This window comes from Blennius ocellaris (assembly GCF_963422515.1).
Source record: "Blennius ocellaris genome assembly, chromosome: 10".
NCBI classification, from domain to species: domain Eukaryota; kingdom Metazoa; phylum Chordata; class Actinopteri; order Blenniiformes; family Blenniidae; genus Blennius; species Blennius ocellaris.
This window is the reverse complement of record NC_137659.1, coordinates 1,848,023-1,865,225: the sequence shown is the minus strand read 5'-3', so window position 1 is coordinate 1,865,225 and position 17,203 is coordinate 1,848,023. Positions and strand designations below refer to the sequence as shown.

General features: G+C 45.4%; 1 protein-coding gene across 3 annotated transcripts in view; it reads right to left on the bottom strand.

Moving 5' to 3' along the window:
- Positions 1–12,669, bottom strand: part of LOC308135890 (rho GTPase-activating protein 29-like) — a 30,240-nt gene extending 17,571 nt beyond the window's left edge. For all 3 annotated transcript variants that reach the window (XM_080504037.1, XM_080504039.1, XM_080504038.1), the window contains exons 1-2: positions 12,534–12,669; positions 11,687–12,087 (exon numbers count right to left, since the gene is read on the bottom strand). In XM_080504037.1, coding sequence (XP_080360163.1) covers positions 11,687–11,996 — 310 coding nt within the window. In that variant the 5' untranslated portion in view covers positions 11,997–12,087; positions 12,534–12,669. The remainder of the gene's footprint in view (positions 1–11,686; positions 12,088–12,533) is intronic.
- Positions 12,670–17,203: the final 4,534 nt, after the last annotated feature.

Genomic DNA, 17,203 nt, shown 5'->3' with positions numbered 1-17,203 from the left:
CGTCCAACGGCCTCAGTCGCAGAGGAAACTACGACGTGCCGCTCGCCATTTCCACAAAGGACAATTTTATCTGCGCTCAAACGTCGGGCCGACTGAAACTGTGGGAGCGAATCTGTGTTTCGTACGACTCCCATGGACTTAGATCAAAGAGTTCTAGTGAATTTTAAAGAGGGGGGGGGGGGGGGGGGGGGGGGGAAACTTAAGAGGTGATTTTATGTGACACACATGGCAGCAATTATGCAATCCCATGTTTTATACCCGCCTGTGGAGACTGTTTGAGCGGCACACACACAAAAACCAAAAAGTCCATGTGTGTGCCGGCGAGGTTACTGAAGACGGCAGGAGAACAGAAAAGAATGTACAAAATGCATAGTTTACTCCTCTGTCCTTACTTTTTTTTCATCCATATCACATTCTATCAATCATTCTGCTATGAGAGGCATCTCTTTCCTGCACCCCCCCCTCCCCCCAAACCCTCCCCCCTCCTCCAAACTCTTTTCCACAGATCTTTTCTGAGGGCCGTAAAGTTTCTCGGGTCAAAACAAAAAGCCGAAAAAACAAAGTGCGACAACCAAGTAGTATCTGTCTGCAGCTAATCAGCAGAGCCTCCAGACAATAGGTGAGTTCATGTCTCAGCCGGTGTTTTTTGGGGGAAGGAGCTGGAAACGGCGAAGTCATCTGCTTTTCATCGAGCGGCAAAGGGGGGGGGGCGAGATGAGAGGCTGAATTTACTGCGACGTTAAAGGGAATTGCAGAGGCGGTGAAAAATGAAAGCCTGCGAGGGCACGTGTGTGATCCCGTCTATTCCCGCTCTCGACGTGGAGACATGGGGAAACATGGATAACGTCACAAACAAAACGAAGATTTCATTTGGTTAAGAAAGACATTTTGCACAAAGCGACGACTCAGCACGTTCGACTGTTCACTTGCACATTACAGCAGCATATCCGGATTACGACAAAAACTCCCAACGGCTGAAGAATCTATTGGCTTCTTTTGATCGGCTTGCAGCAGTTATAGTATTTTCACAAGACCTTTGGGAATCACGTTGACGTTTTCCCGCGGCCAAGTTAAGAACGTCTCGCTCCTGCGCGAGAGAATTGTATTCGTTTCCAGTTGTGAAGACGATATCGGCCGACGGGCCGTCTGTGAGTGAAGAAGCGGCTCCCTGCTGGACCGCAATGCTTTTTCATTTGGAGACGCAATCGCTTCAAGGTCGGGACGTTCTCCCGGTGGTCCTGCAGCGCCCGCCAACCGAGACCCCCGTATAAAATCCAACGTCTCAAGTGAAAAAGAATCGCGTTGCAGTGGAAATGCTGTAATTCCCATGTTGGGCCACTTTTTGCACGTTTACTTAAAAAAAAAGTGATGATCATACATGGAGCGGATTCTGTACTTTAACTTCTGACCCGTAAAGAAAGAAGAGGTTCCTCTTTGCAGTGTGTGGAGAAGGGGAGGGGGGGGGGGGGGGGGGTTACCTGCCAACTTGCCCCAAGGTGAGGGCTCCCTGACCCTACAGTGTACTCTTTGAAGTCTGCTTCCCTACAAAGCGCTGATAATGGCTCTCCATTAGCCTCCCTTCTCTTTAACCCTCCTCCTCAGCTGTACTTGTTGGGGGTATTAGCGGTTAACTTACCGGCTTCTGAAGGCTTCCTTATCAAAGACGTGTGTGTGTGTGTGTGTGTGTGTGTGTGTGTGTGTGTGTGGGTGGTTATTAGCATATGAGAGCCGGGACATAATGAGATGCACACCTTTTCTACTTAACGTGACAGAAGCTGTGAAGGTGCCGTCATGGCATCACAATAAGCAACGCTGGTTAGAATTTCCTCTTCCTCTTTAAAAAAAAAGAAAGAAAGAACAAGAGAAGGCCTTAAATTAATACTAATTTATTCTTTAGAGAAGACGGAGGAGGGCACGAGTTGAGGACACAAGACGGGCCGTGATGCGGCGGCGGGGACTGGACGTCCCGAGCACACAGGAGCCCAAACCAAAAATGGTATTTTCTTCCACCTTTGTTTAGCGCCGCTCGCTGCCAGCTGTCACGGCGCTGAAACACTGCAACCGACTGGCACCAACAAATCAACGGCAACCCGGCCATTTCAATAAATGATAAACACACCGACGGCGACCTTCAGCAACTGAAGAGCGCGACGATACGAACGAGAGCACAAGCAACATTTTTATTCTTTTCTTCGTTGGTTCCAGACTATGAAAATATACATATAAATTGGGGTTTATGACACAACAAAGCAGAACAGCTTCACGACAGCGTCTCTCTGTTGGGCAGCATCAGTGTGAAATTTGGCTACCGTATTTTCCGTACTATAAGGCACCTAAATACATCAAATTTTCTCAAAAGCTGCCAGTGCGCCTTACAGCCCGGTGCGTCTTATATATGGAAGAATTGCTCTACTCGAGACTGCTATTTGACAGCTGAACAACCAGAAGCTTTTATTTTGACAACTCTAACTTCGCAACCGGAACTTCAGAGCGGACGACACTCCACACAACACATTCATCACTCATGGTTGCACACCAACATTCTAACAGACCAAAATAAACTAGATGAAATAATTACTCCCTAAACTGGGGAACAAAAACACATAAACACAATCAACACAACACCAAGCCCAACAACAACAACCCACAATAACCTCCAACAACACAAAACATGAATTCCCATCATGCCTTGCAGCGACCACCTCTGGACGGTAAGCAGCCGCCGACTTCATTTTCCCCGTAGAAGAAGAAGCGCGCGGTGCATGCAATGAATTGTGGGAGTTCCTGTTTGTGGTGTTTTAAATGCAATTATTGGGGGTTATATTTGGTTTGTAGTGTCGGTAATAATTGTGTTGTGTTGTGTTTTTGTTGCTTAGTTCATGTAGTTTAGTTTATTACCGGTAGTTGTAAGTTGTCAACCAGCAGTGAAGAAGGTTTTGTGTGTAGTGTCGTCCTGGCATAGGCTGCAGGTGGGACTATCAAAATAAAGTGCGTGCACCTCTCTGGGTGTTAGAATCAGTGGAAAATGTAACCTAATGGCTTTAAGCTATAAAGGTTGCTGACCACTGGTCTATTGCATGCGCCTTATAATCCGGTGCGCCTTATAGTATGGAGAATACGGTACTTAGATCACCTTAAAGATCGAGATTAAAAGAAAAAAATCAAACAAAAGAATGCCATTAAAATATTGGAGTTGAGAATAAAGTTATCAAAACAAGGTCAGATTTTATGTGACAGCTCACAGCGACCCCCCCCCCCCCCCCCCCCCCATTGTATGTGTGCTCAGTGCAGCATGAGACAGCCGAAGCGAACGCCGGTTAAAAATCAGCGGTGAGTGGTTGTGTCACAACAATGGCATCAAAAAGGCGCACTGGAAATTTGCTGGCGATTGTGGGGGCCGGCCCATTGTTTTGGTAGAGATAACAGGCACTGAGGCCATATTGTTTAAAGGAAGACCCCTGCTAATGCCGCCGCGGCTCAAATTTGCCTGGTCTTTCTTTTTTTTTTCTTTTTTCTTTTTCTCGTGTGGTGGGGATGAGCCGGGGTTCCAGCCACGCTTCACGCTCGGCCTGCTTCATTTTGTTTTTCCACAAGATCGGGACCTCCTCTCCTTTTAGAAAAACAAATTTACTACGAAGGAAAAAAAGAAAAAGAAATGACTCGACATTTTGCCATTCTGACAAAACAAGGAGAGGCAAGGAAAACACAGCGAGGGCTTCTTGTGTGTGTCACTCTCACTAAGTACCGGGCATATTTTTGCCTGAAAACTAAATCATTTGTCGACTCATTTTCTTTTTTCATTTGATTAACTGCTTCTAATGTGTGTCTCCGTTTATCGCAGGTGGAAATCGGGTCATCCCGTTGGTCAGGGGAGACAAAAATAAAGCCCGCGGGGCCAAAACGTCCCTGCAAAGAGGCTCCGGTCCAGCCAAACCACCAAGCAAATTGTGAACATTTCAGAGAAAGATTATATTCTTTAAACGCATTTCTTAAGCGCGAGCAGACGCGACACGGCACGGAGCTGAGCCGAGTTATCAGCGCAAACGTAGTATTTAAAAACATGCATAACGCAACAGCTATACGAGAGGTTTTTTTTGGGACATTTCGCTGTGTTTTGCACCAGAAGGTTCTTTTAAAACTGGCTCTATGTCAGCATTGTTCCTTTTTTTTTTGCGTGTGCAAAAATATCCATGTTTTTCATCACGTGTTCCCTGCAGGTTCTATTATGCAGGTGGCGGTGGACTAATTCACAAGCTGAACGGATATCTAAGTGATGGGTGTGCATTTTCCCGTCAACACCACCAGTAAAAACTCCACCGTCGGTGTGAACGGCGGTACTGGAAGTGTGGACGCTCGGCGCCACGTCGGTCACACCGGCTTCTACCCGTGAGCAGATTTCGAAGAAAAAGAATGAGCTTTTAATCCTCAAACATCCAGAATAGCCCACTTCTGTCAGTGCGTGTCAGTCTGTACAAGAAGCATGCTGCGAGCGCTCGTGTGTCACGATACGGCCCGGGACGCACAAAAAACACACACTGTATCACGTTTAAGCAGGTTTAAGTGGTGACTCAACTTTTCAGGCAAGGCGGCTCTCTTTGCGCCGGGGGGGGGGGGGGGGGGGGTCCTATTGTAACCGACAAGGCTCATTGTGAGCGCGGTTACCGAGAGAGGCCAATCTAATCCCGATCTTCAGGTGGCCTGACAGAGGTTACAGTCGCCCCCCCCCCCCCCCCCCACTGATAACAACAAGCAATCAACTGGCCCGTCTGGACACGCGATCTGTTTGACGTGAAACAAGCCTCGGCAGATTCTTAGGGGGAAAAAAAAACCGCCGCGGGGCCTTACTTGAAAGACCACGTCTCTCCTTCAGCATCCCTCCTCCTCCTCCTCCTCCCCTCTTCCTGGAGGGCGGCAGAGTGACACATTTGCCCCCAGTAGCTACAGTCAATTTTCAGATCCCCCCCCCCCCCCCCCCCCCCGAGATGTGCGTCTCCCGCATACCGGGTCGGTGACGCAGTCCTACTTTGACAAGCTCCCCTCACTTTGTGTTTTATACGGCTCAAGTCAACTCATCCCCAAATCCCGGCGATCACGAACCGCACGGCTGGGAAAACATTAAAAAAAAAAAAAAAAACCTCTTTAACAGACTCCCTGGCTTGCACTGCCGAGCCTGCCTGCAACTTGACCTGTGACAGGTGGAATTGTTTGGTCAGATTCCACATCCAAACACTAATTCCCCCCCCCCTGTCCAAACAAATGCTGCATTGCCGGGTGCCTCTCCGTCTTTCCCATGCCTTGTTTGGCGACGGAGCGAGTCCCAGACATCACACAGACGGTAAACAGCAAGGCAGCTCCATAAACAGCTACCTGCTCTGGGGGGACTATTGGAAGAGCGACACCGTGGGGGTCCGGGGGCATCGCTGACTCTGCGTCAGGTGCAACGCCACCACATTCTCGGGCAAATAGCACAATCTGGTCAGGTTTGAGCCACGCTTGGGAAGTTTTTGCGTCACTTCTCGGCCATTGCGGATGTTCAACCCGACTTCTTTTCATTGCGATTTATTTATGTATTTATTAATTAATAAGGGCTTCTGCCCTCAGGCCGGAGGTACAGAATCTTGAAAAAGCAAAACTAATGGAGTGAAAAACTCTTTCTTCCCCGTTGCCATCAGACTCTTGAACAGCTTCTGACATGTTTGCATTGCACATCTCACTTCTCACTAATATTTTTGCACTGCTCTGTTATTTTGTGTATATACTTATTTATGTAGGTTGGCTTCAGGGTAGACGGCAAAATAAGAATTTCATTCACTGTGAAACTTGGCTTTTACTGGTGATATGACAATAAAAACACCTTGAAACCCTTTTTATTCCACATTACTCAATTTGTACCGCCCAGTTGTTGATGGTTGTTTACACGATGCATGCAACACGACAATATATTTATTTTGTGGATAACAGATCATTGTGTTCAAAGACTCCGATGTGAATAACCCCCCCCCAAACGAAACCCGGAATGAGAGCAGGAGCAGTAGCTCAACAACACCTTCTCTATTAAGAGGTGTTTTTGAACTGAAGTCAGCTGAGGGCTTGACCCTTCTCAGCAGCCCTCGCTGTTCATGTGACCCCCTCGGAAAAATTAAATGCCCACCCTCGGTCTGTGCGACGCCGGAGGAATGCACTTCAGCGCCGAGAGAATGACAGACAAATAACAGTCGGAATAAGAAAATGCCCCACGTTCCAATCAAACCGACTGAGAGATTTGTCACTGGACTGGCGTGTCGGGAAAGAGTAATGACGAATCTCTTCATATTTAGCACTTTTGTGCACCCCGACTGCAAAAATACACTTTTCACAGACGCGACGCTAAACTGAGGCGCTTCTCGGTGGACGTCCCCTACGAGCTGGGGGCTTCGCTCGCTGAGTCGCCACTCCTTTGCCATGACCAATGTCCTACACAAACATCCAGGGCCCATAACCATAAATCCCACCCCGGGAAACCCCCCCCCCCCCCACCCCCGACCACAAGCCAGCACCAAAAAAAAAAAAACCCCATCCTTCAGCATCACACAGAGGAAAGTTACAGCCCAACAAATCTCTCCTTTCTTTCTCCCAGGAGCAGCGGGCCATTAAGCCATTATGTGCTAAATTTTCGACTTTACTCTCAATTGAAGACGCCACCTGCGAGCGGCCACTTCAGCTGGCACGGGGGCTCTTGTGTGCGACGGGGGAGACGCCCCCCCCCCCCCCCCCCCCCCGCGAGCCACGGCGGGCCCTCCATTCTGCCTTGACGAAGGGCGGTGGAACTTTACGGCCAGTAAACGAGGCCCTAAACTAATTAAATTGTTGGAAACAGGTATAATTCTGCAATAAACTCCACAGAGACTGTGTAACCGCAGACAGTTACTCTAACAAGCCCACTAAATGACATCGATTCAAGCCTTTTTGAAGTGACTTCACAGGGATCAAGCTTTTTAACTGTCTTGCAGTTCCCGTTTAAACACTTGTGATCTTAAAAGAAAGTGACTTTTTTGTTTTCTCTCAAGGTAAAGAAGTTATTCTTCAATACAAGCAAACACTATAGAAGGGTTTTCATACGAAACAAGTTATTCTGATGACAGCTCCGTCACAGGCTGGCACTGGGAAACACAGAACAATGTGGTTAGACTGGAATACAGCCAGATCTTATCCGCGTCGTGATGACACCCACACTAGGGGGGGGGGGGGGTGGGAGTCACCGTCTTCATAATGGAACAAGGAGCCATGAGTCAGCTCCATGTGGTTTTTTTCTCCCCTCATTTAAAGACATTTAACGACTGCGCTCAGAGAGCTGAAGGTCCGGCGAGTTGATCTGCGGCCAAGCACACTGGAGCAACGAGCGCCATACATTGAGTAAATACAAGTTTTTTAAACCTCGTGTTCCGCAACTCCGCTCTGAGATATTTGTTCTTCCCTGACGTGGAACTGTGCGAGAAAGAACTGTTTTAAACCCGAGGCCATAACTAGGACTAGAAAACAAGAAGCCGGGGAGCAGAGGGTTGTTGAAAAGGGAAACAGAACGCCGGGTCGGCTTGTTGTAAGATCAGCTATTTAGAGTTAAAACCTCACCCCGGCCAGCCCTTTTGGTGTGTAAAGTATAACTTCCACTGCATATTTCACAACAACACATTCCTACTTTTTTGTTTTTTTTCTTTTCCCCTTTTGGCCTGATGAAGAGCAAACCACAGAGCCACTTGAGAAATTTCAACACACACTTCAAAGTTGATATTTTAGGGGGAAATTTTGCATTTGCATGACTGAAACAAAAAGCAAAACCAAGACACATGACTTGCTGCTCACAAAGCTCTGTCCTGCAATTTCCCCATGTTTAATGTCTCCGCCACTGGCGTCACTGAATCACTTCTTTTTTGTTCCTCAAAAGAAGCTGTTGTTGCTTCCTCTTTTCCGTAACTTGCAAATGTCCAAAAGGACGGACGACCTCGCCTCGGCCGAACCGCTGATCCGGCCAGAAATGTCAATTGAGCTCATCTGGAGAGTTTTCATAGTTAATGTTCCTCACACCTACCGTCCGTCTATTGAAGGCACTATAGCCACAAGTGAACATTTGTTCTAAAGGAATGCAGGGTATGCAGGAGAGCGGGGGGATGGGAGGGGGAACCGCCGCTCGGCTCTGCGCAGAGGACTCCTTTTTTTCATGCCGATTAAAAACCATTAACTAAGCAGACTTCTTCTCTGCAGCCTGACCGCAGACTCGAATGAAAACTTCAGAACGCCAGGCGCGAACGTCCTGACGTTTACGGCGCACGTCGGCTTTATATTGGCAGTAAACTGCGCCATAAGACTTAAAAAAAAAAACTTGTGCTGTTGACTTCACGGGGAGACAAACTGTGGGCCTTTACAAGAAAGCGGTTACTAAAAATATGCTGGAAAAAAACAAAAAAGACAGAAAGAAAGAAAGAAAATCATGTGATGAGTTCAGTGTGCAAATGGGCATGGGTGGCGGCGGCGTTCGGGGCGTGATGGAGGTGAAGCGGGACGCGGGTCAGCGAGCACCGGTGTGTGTTGACGGGTCATGTGAGAGGATAAAGATAATTTGGGGACAACAAGGAGCGGGGCGGCACCGGGTCACTCCCTCAGCCACGACTCACACAGCCTCACATTGTTTCCTTCAGATACAGTTTCTTTTTTTTTTTAAACACCACGATTGTTGGGCAACAATTCCTGTGAGAAATGTGACCGAGGCCTCGGTTATGACAGAAAGTGTAAATCGACACCACAATCTGACCTTGGGGGAATCTGCGGGCGCGAAGCCGTGGGTGTGAAAACGCGGCGGGTCGAGTTAACTCAAGGAGGGGGGGGCTATAAGCCGGTGGGAGACGCGAGAGGATAAATAAGCGTCTTCCAACACAAGCGCCCCGCAAAGTTGACTCTGCTCCGAGGAGTGCGGTGACTCACGCCGGCGTCGGTGCAGCGGGAACGAAAGAAGGCCTGTGAGATCGCGGCAGGGTGCGTGCCTTTGAGCAAGGAAAACACTGTATCGCTTTCACACAGTACTCCAGTGACAGGCCCTTCCAAATATGAGAAGAATAACAAGAGGAGCCGCCATGTGCCCCGCTCACCCGATTCCCCAACCCCGCCCCACCTCGCCGCCGCGTTCCCGTCTTTTCACGCAAAAGACGCACGCGTGCTAATCACGCCGCTTTCTGACTACATTTCAAAGTGCAGTGGTGATACGATGACGACACTCGGCGAGGATTTCCCGGCGCCGAATCAAACAGGAACGCCGTCTACGTTGGACAAGTTCGGACCGCCGAGCGCCGACCCGGAACGCCACAGACACAAAAAAAAAACCAACAACAAACAAACCGTGGGATCGATCGCGCGCTACGTCAGAGTTAAAGTTGTCCGTGTATTATCTACAAAGTGTCACGTGTCCAAAAAAGTACAAACAAAACACAAACTCAAATCTGCGTCGACCGTTAGAAGACAGCCGTCACTCCAAAATGTACGTCACGAAATCCAGGTGTGTGTGTATGTGTGACCTTTTTAAAAAATAAAAGAGGGATCCGTGTTGGTTGTCTGAACATTTCTACAAGAAGTGCTGACTTGCTCCGCCCGTGTGACCGTCTTCCCCCACTTTTGCTGCCACTTAGTAATAAAATGACTCAATGTTTACTTGCGAGCAGACTGAAAACCACACTGTAGTAGCAGCCTGCTTATTTGGCCATTCTGCGTGTGTGTGTGTGTGTGTGTGTGTGTGTGTGTGTGTCTTCGAGAAAACGACGGGCAAACGAGTAATCCCAACGATACGGGCTCGTACGGCACGGTTTGACCCCACCTGCTGAATGACGGCCTTTGTTTATGGGGAGGCGAATACCCCGAATGTTTTCCTGACGGCTCGGAGCAACACTCAGCACGACGCAAGCCAAAGCTCTCTCACAGAGGCCTCACTCCTCCGGCCAGAGGAATGGCTAAACAACTCACTCCCACTGCCAGAGCTGCAGTTGGAAGCCTGTGTGTGTGTGTGTGTGTGTGTGTCGATGTGTGTGTGTACATACAGAAAGGAGTAGCAAGAGCTGCAAGTCCGGCGAATGCCGGCCGATTCCATAGAAGGACATTACTTGACAATGGACGTCGCAAAGCAGAAGACATGAGGCGGAGAGCGGCACGAACAATTGATCAGACTAAACAATACGGTCAGTCCATAATATATAAAAAGCTACTTCTTGCAGCCCTCGGCCAGAGACGTACGGCGGCGGCGGCGGCGGCCGATGGTGAGTATTTACAGGACGGTGAGGTAATGTGCACGCTGTGTGGGTGAAGCGCTGTGTGGGCAGCGGCGCTCGTCTGTGTCTGCAAACAAAGTGCAAAGCCATCAAAAGCCAAGTGATAAAAATGGAAAGTCGGTTGGCCGCGTCTGCTCCTCGCGTTCCCGGCGTGTACAGTAAGTAGCGGCGTGTGGGTGAGAGCAGGAGCTCCGACACATTTAGCGGGTCAGGGACATTTTTTTTTTTTTTTTTTTTGAAAGAGCTGCATTGGTGTAATAAACTGCCAATGACTTAAAGAAAATGATTTTGACATTTCTGTTATTATCATTAATTGGTAATTACACTGGAATAAGTGAAATAAGGAACATGTATATAAACTTTACACAGACTCTTTAGGGTAAAAACGGCAAACATTGAATTGTGTTTTCGGGAGTCCGTTTACACGATGACTCTTCTGAGAGTCACTGAAAATGCAACTTTTTTCGAAAACGCTCCATGTAAATAGGGGTGGGGGGGGGGATGCAAACTTCTGGAAATGACCAGGCTCGTGTCTGTGTAGACGGCGGAAACGTCACTCGTGCGCATGTGCACCACAGCCGTAGTGAGCATTTCCAGTAAATAGACAACAACAACTACAACAACAATGTTTGCCTCCAGAGTGTCATGACTCACAGTCCATATTGTCCCGGGTAGTTTGTTTTAGTAATTAGCACTCCAACTTGGCCAGAAGCGGCCCGCCAGTGGATCTAATCCGGCCCGCCATGTGATTTTTTTAAAAAAGTATAAAAATGAAAACTGACGGAGGCTGATCTAAAAACACTAGATTGTCAAAAATGACATTCAAAACCGCCCTTGGTCAGAATTTGACCCCCGACATTAATGCATCTGTGGAGGTCACATGACGCGACACCTTTCACAATAAAACAACGAGTCCAACTTGTGTGAAATGATACTTTCGACACGTAAACTCAAAAAAAAATTCCAGATGATGACAAATTGTTTTAATCCCAAATATGATATCCAGATGCAGGTGACTGAGGGTTTTTTTGTGTGTTTTTTGTTTGCAAATATAATAATCTCGGATTTCCTTTAATATGTAAATTTCAGAATAGACAAATTAGGCAAATTCTTGCAGTTACAAAAGGATCAAAAGAAGGAAAGACTTTGACATTTGTCCATATCTGCAGTTTAACATGTTACGTTTGACTTGTTGGGCCTCCAGAGGTCAGATCAGGTTGGATGTGGCCCCTCAGCTGAAATCAGTTTAACCCCCCCTGGTGTAGAGTGTATCGTTCTACGTGTGGTTTCACTACATAAACTAGCGTAATGATGATCATCTGGCATTACTGACACAGTGGGCAACTTTCTTCAGCTGCCACTTCCACATCTCCTAAACAAAACCGCTGCCTTCCACTCACCTTTGTCCTCAAAAGCATCTTTGAGGTTGAGCAGCACGTCGGCGAACCACCGCACGTCATTCACCAGCTGCATGACGTACTCCGGGTCCACCCCCGGAGCCCCCATCAGGCCAGACGTGAGCCCCATGCTGCTCAGGGGGTTGACTTTCTTGGAGCCGCGGCCCACGTCCCAGGTCTTCGTGGATCCCGGGGACAGAGAGCCGGAGTGGGGCTTGTGGAGGTGCCGGGCCAGTCCCTGGGTTTGCTTTGTCCCACCAGCACCACCAGCATCACCAGCACCACCACCACCACCACCGCCCTTCCTCAGCATCTCGGCAGCCAGGGCAGCTGACACCCTTCACAGGGTGTGCAGCAGGGCGACTAGCCCCTGAACGCACCACGACGCCCTGGTGCCCGGATACCTGCAAGACACGAGAGAAGAGACTGTAAATGGCAGGATAGAAGAAAAACTGTCTTAACCCTGTAGATCTAATTATATGTACACTTAAATATAAGTCATTGTGTATGTTATGTATACATATATATTTCTGGAACTTTCTGTAACTCAGCACAACAATCGCCAATTGCCTGTCAACATTTTTGACACATTTTCACTTCAGCAATCATCAACATTAGTCAGACCAAGACAAAGGATTTTTCACGGGAGTTATTTACACAGAATTTCGCCACCTTAACTTTTGTTATTTTCCGGACTTTTTACATTTAATTGAGAAAAAATAAAAATAAAATCCCCCCCGCCCCACTACCACCTCCACTACACACACACATACACACACGACTAAAAAGACCCGGGTCAAACTCTTGCTGTGTTGGCAGAGCCTAAAAAAATCTCGATTTTAAAACTCACCTGCTTGGGAGTTTGCGGACATAATGGCCCCGGTGTTGAAACAAAACTTGGAGGCAGCGAAAAGTGCAGAAGTTGTTTTGTTTTTTTCCCCCGTTAGAAAGCGTTAAAATCCCCACAAAGGGACGGAGGAGTGAGCTTTGACTCACTGTACATCGGAGAAGTGGCTGACTATCGCCAACTCTCAAGTCAATCCTAATTTACGAGTCGGCATGGCACGTGATCCGCTAGACGCAAGCCGATTGGCTGCCGCCTCGGCGAGGACACCGTGGTGGTGCCTTCACGGGTTAGAGGATGTTTTCATATTCCAGGAGAGCCCTAAAAAAGGCTTCGTTAGTTTTATGATGACTGGACGGACGATATCATCATTTTACACAGTCTGTTTTATAATTCTATGCAAAGTAATGATCTTTATATTTTTTTCCCCTGCGCAACCAACAATATGTTTTCGACATTACCATGAGGAGAAAATAGCGGGTCGACGGTAGTTTGAATTTACAGATGATACATGAATGCGTCTTTTTCAGGCTTTTAAACAGGGAGTTTGAAATATGCGGCCCGCGGACCATATACGGCCGCCAGAGAATCCAATAGCAATATTACATTTTCCAGATATTTTGACATTAATTGCAATAGTTATAATTGCTCTAACCACTTTAGTTTGTATCTAGAAAATGTAGAAATGTTTCCACAATAAAGATAATTTCTAGATTTCAGGTTATTCTGATCAATCAATCAATCAATCAGCAACCCTACTATATTTTTTTAGTTCAAGCTGCATGACATCAAATGTTTCATGCTTTTGAATATGTAAATAGTGTAAGAAAAATCCAATGTGTTTTGTGAGTGATTAAACGCACGGTGAACTGCAACACAATATTGTTGAAAATGCATTATTTTATTCAGATACCGGGTTTGTCATGTGTTTTACACACACAAACTTTTCATTTATTTTCGTTGCACTTAAACAAAGACAGAGATTTAGTGTTATTTATAGATCACAATGCTATTATTGACTGGTCCAGCCCACTTGAGATCAGATTGCGCTGCATGTGGCCCCTGAAGTGAACTGAATTTGACACCCCAGCCTTAAAATCTCTTGCAGGAACATTCAGAAACACGCGAGTGGAAATTCGTGTTCATAATTGCTTAGCGGCGTGCATACTTCTCGTGCTGCGTTTACATTTTTAAATCTTTAGAACCCTGAATTAATTTCCTGTGTTTTGTTTTTAGTCAAATAAATGACTACCTTCATATTTATCGCTTCTTCTCATCAAATATTAGCTGTATTTGATGAATTCACAGATAACTGAATTGGAATTTCCACATAAACATGCAAAATACCCCTAACTTATTGTGGTAAATGAATATAAAATAAAAAATATTTTAGTTATACTATCCTAATAATACACTGCAGAGTACTTGTATTACTTATATCAATTAACTTATTTCTTCCCAGATCCAGGCAGGCAAAGAAGCTTAAATCACAATGGGGATTATTAAATGAAACAATAAGCCAAGCCCAGGGAATGGCACCACTGCTGCCATCTAGTGCACATAAACAGCCCCCCCTCCCACAAAAAAAAAAATCTTTAAGCTTTACTTCTTTCTCAGATAATGTGTATAGAGAATACACATTCATAGATAACGGGACTTTTTATTTCTTTACAAAAGCAGAAGTGTCTCCTTTGCATATTTGGAAATTCACAATGCAAAACAATGTAAACAAAGAAACAAAATCGTGTTTCTAAATTACCTGCAGGGAAGAATTTGAGTAACTTCAATGCCTTTCCTATGGTTCATTCAGTCCCAAAAAATGAAGCATTTGATGTTAATTGGTGCCTTTTTATTTACCAGTTGGTATAAATGCTTCATCAGATGGATGGACTTTGTGAAAACACTAAAAAAACAGACAATAGGAACCATTTCTATGGTTAATCAGGATTTGTCTTTATTTTCATATACAAAAGATGGATGTATTCTCATCTACTTTATATTTCTAAGCATTTCAACTCACAGATAAAGTTACCATTCATACCATTTTAGTGAAACCAGCCAACATACACCGCACACACACGCGCACACGCACACACACACACACACACACGCCCTTGCATCCACACACAGTTCACATAAACAGGGAAGGTCACACAATTCAGTCAAATATCCATTCATACGACGAGTAATGAACAATATGCTGACTGTAAATAAAAACAAACCAAAAAAAAAAAAGGATTTTTCTTTCACAGGATCCACACATGAAAAGGAAGAAACCCTTTTACATTTGTCAAGTAAATATATACACAATAATTGATAAGGTTGTTTTTTTTTAAAGTTTTTTGTTGTTGTTGTTGAAGATGAGACCGACTATGTTAGTGTTACTAACGAGGTACTGCATGAGGTAAGTGGTTTTTCTGTTCAGAAGAGCTGGGTCTAAGACAGCGTTTGGAGGTAACAACCAATCACGGCAGGTTTTATGTTGTTTGTTTGTTTTTTTCACAAAAACGCAACTGTTGTCTTATTTTCTGGCACAATTCGTGAAAGCACCTGGGCCACGTTAAGCTCACACACGACGTTTCAAACCCACTGCATTTTTTTTTTTTTATTAATTTTTTTTTTCTTCCCCGTCCTGTCTTGGGGAGACTTGCGTCCGTCCGTCCGTCCGTCCGTCCGTCCGAGCCTCATCCCGGTGTGATGAGATGTACTTTGATGATGTGCAGAAGAAAAAAAAAAAAAAAACAAACCTGCTTAGGTCACCGCTGAGAGTTACGCGACTTCAAACGTGTGATGCTCAAAAATGACTATTGCTGCATAATAAATATTGCTGGACCGTCGGACCATGCACATGCCACTGTTCACATGAATCCTAATGCTGCTGCGTCATCAGTCAATCATGTGGTTACGAACACAATGACTTCCAAACACTGAAAATATTCTTCTGTTTTGACTGATGCTTTTTTTTTTTTTCTTCTTCTTTTCATTTTTCTTAAATGTCCTTTTTACCAAAAACTGCACATCAGCAAGCGTTTACAGTCCACTGTTAAAAGTCACCATCTTTCCACAGCACTAATCAAAGCACAACAGTTGAGCCTGTGTGTTGTCCAAAACTATCACGTGGCTAAAACTATCACTAAAAACAGGTCTGGACATCACATCGGCAGGTTAATAATTGAGGCAATACTGTTCAAACAGGCATGTCAAACAAGTGGCCAATCACAAAAAGCCATCCGCACCAAACTAGGAGTTTTTTGTTGTTGTTCGTTTGTTCGTTCTGAATGATATACACACTAAGCTTTCTAATGCAAGTACTATCCACACAGCTTCTGATCCGGACGAACTGAGACCATATTTTTTGTACTGAAATCAGTAAATACCACTACGACTCTTGGAAGAGAGAGAGAGAGAAAAAAAAACAATCACAGGGCTGTTTATATATATATATATACACATATATATATATATATGTATATATGTTTAGGGGGAACTGAGAAATCCCTTTCCTTTTCTGTAAAATGAGAACTGTAATGCCCTGATTCGTATTTAAAAAAAGAAAAAAAGAAAAATAGATCAGTGTTCGGCAACTGTGTGTACACGTATATTTACATGAATCCGCTCATCTTCTTTTAAGTTTCTCGAGCATTAACACCGTGGGGGGGGGGGGGGAGAAAAAAAACAAAAACAAAAACCAAACAAACTGCGGGCTCCTTTAAAAAAAAAAAAAAATCTCCACAGACAAAGAGGCCCGGCCAGCAATAAAAATATCTCCACTACTAAAACACAATAAAATACATAACACAACTTGATATACATGTAGAAAAAAGCCTGAGGTACTTGTCAGAATATCTGAGGTCAGTCTGGAGGAGTAAGCAGCTGAGGGCTTACCCAGTCAAAAAAAAAAAACTAAACCAAAAAACCCCCCCCCCCCCCCAAAAAACCCAGAATATTAGCCTCACATAATATCATGGATAGTTATCACATGTTAGCGTTATATTTAAAAGAAAAAAAAAACAAAAAAAAACATGTACACCTACAAATCCTTGAGTATCCTGGAATAGTCACAGCAGCATAACGGACATTCAATGTATGGTTTTTCATGTTATGGTACAACTATGGCATTGCATTTGAGACAAAGGCAACCATTCGAGCTCTCCTTGCACGACATACAGTGACTGAGGTATCTGGGGACTGGCGTCCGACTGAGTCTATTGAACAAACACCCATGGAAATTAAAAAAAAAAAATAAAAAACAGACATGTTGCTTACTCAAGTATGGCCCACACAAAGAACCCCCACCCCACCCACCCAACCCTCCTCCTGCCCCCCCCCCCCCAAAACTATGAATCCCATCATCTCACATCATTTAGACTTCAAATTCTCACCACACACACACACGTACACACACACACGTACAGTTAAAATGAAGAATGTGTAACATTGCAACTCCAGACAGCATCCGTCAATGCCCCTGGCACTGGCAAAAGGAGTAACTCTGAATTTCAACATTTAAAAAAAAAAACAAAAACCCAAAAAAACAACAACAACAACAAAAATTTTTTTGAAAAAGAATCCAGGAATATGTCCACGATAGCTAGCTGGATCAGCTCGGCTCTCAAACTTAGAGAAAATGTTCCAAAGAAGCCTACTTGGATACCTGAGAGGTAGTTCCCCGAGGA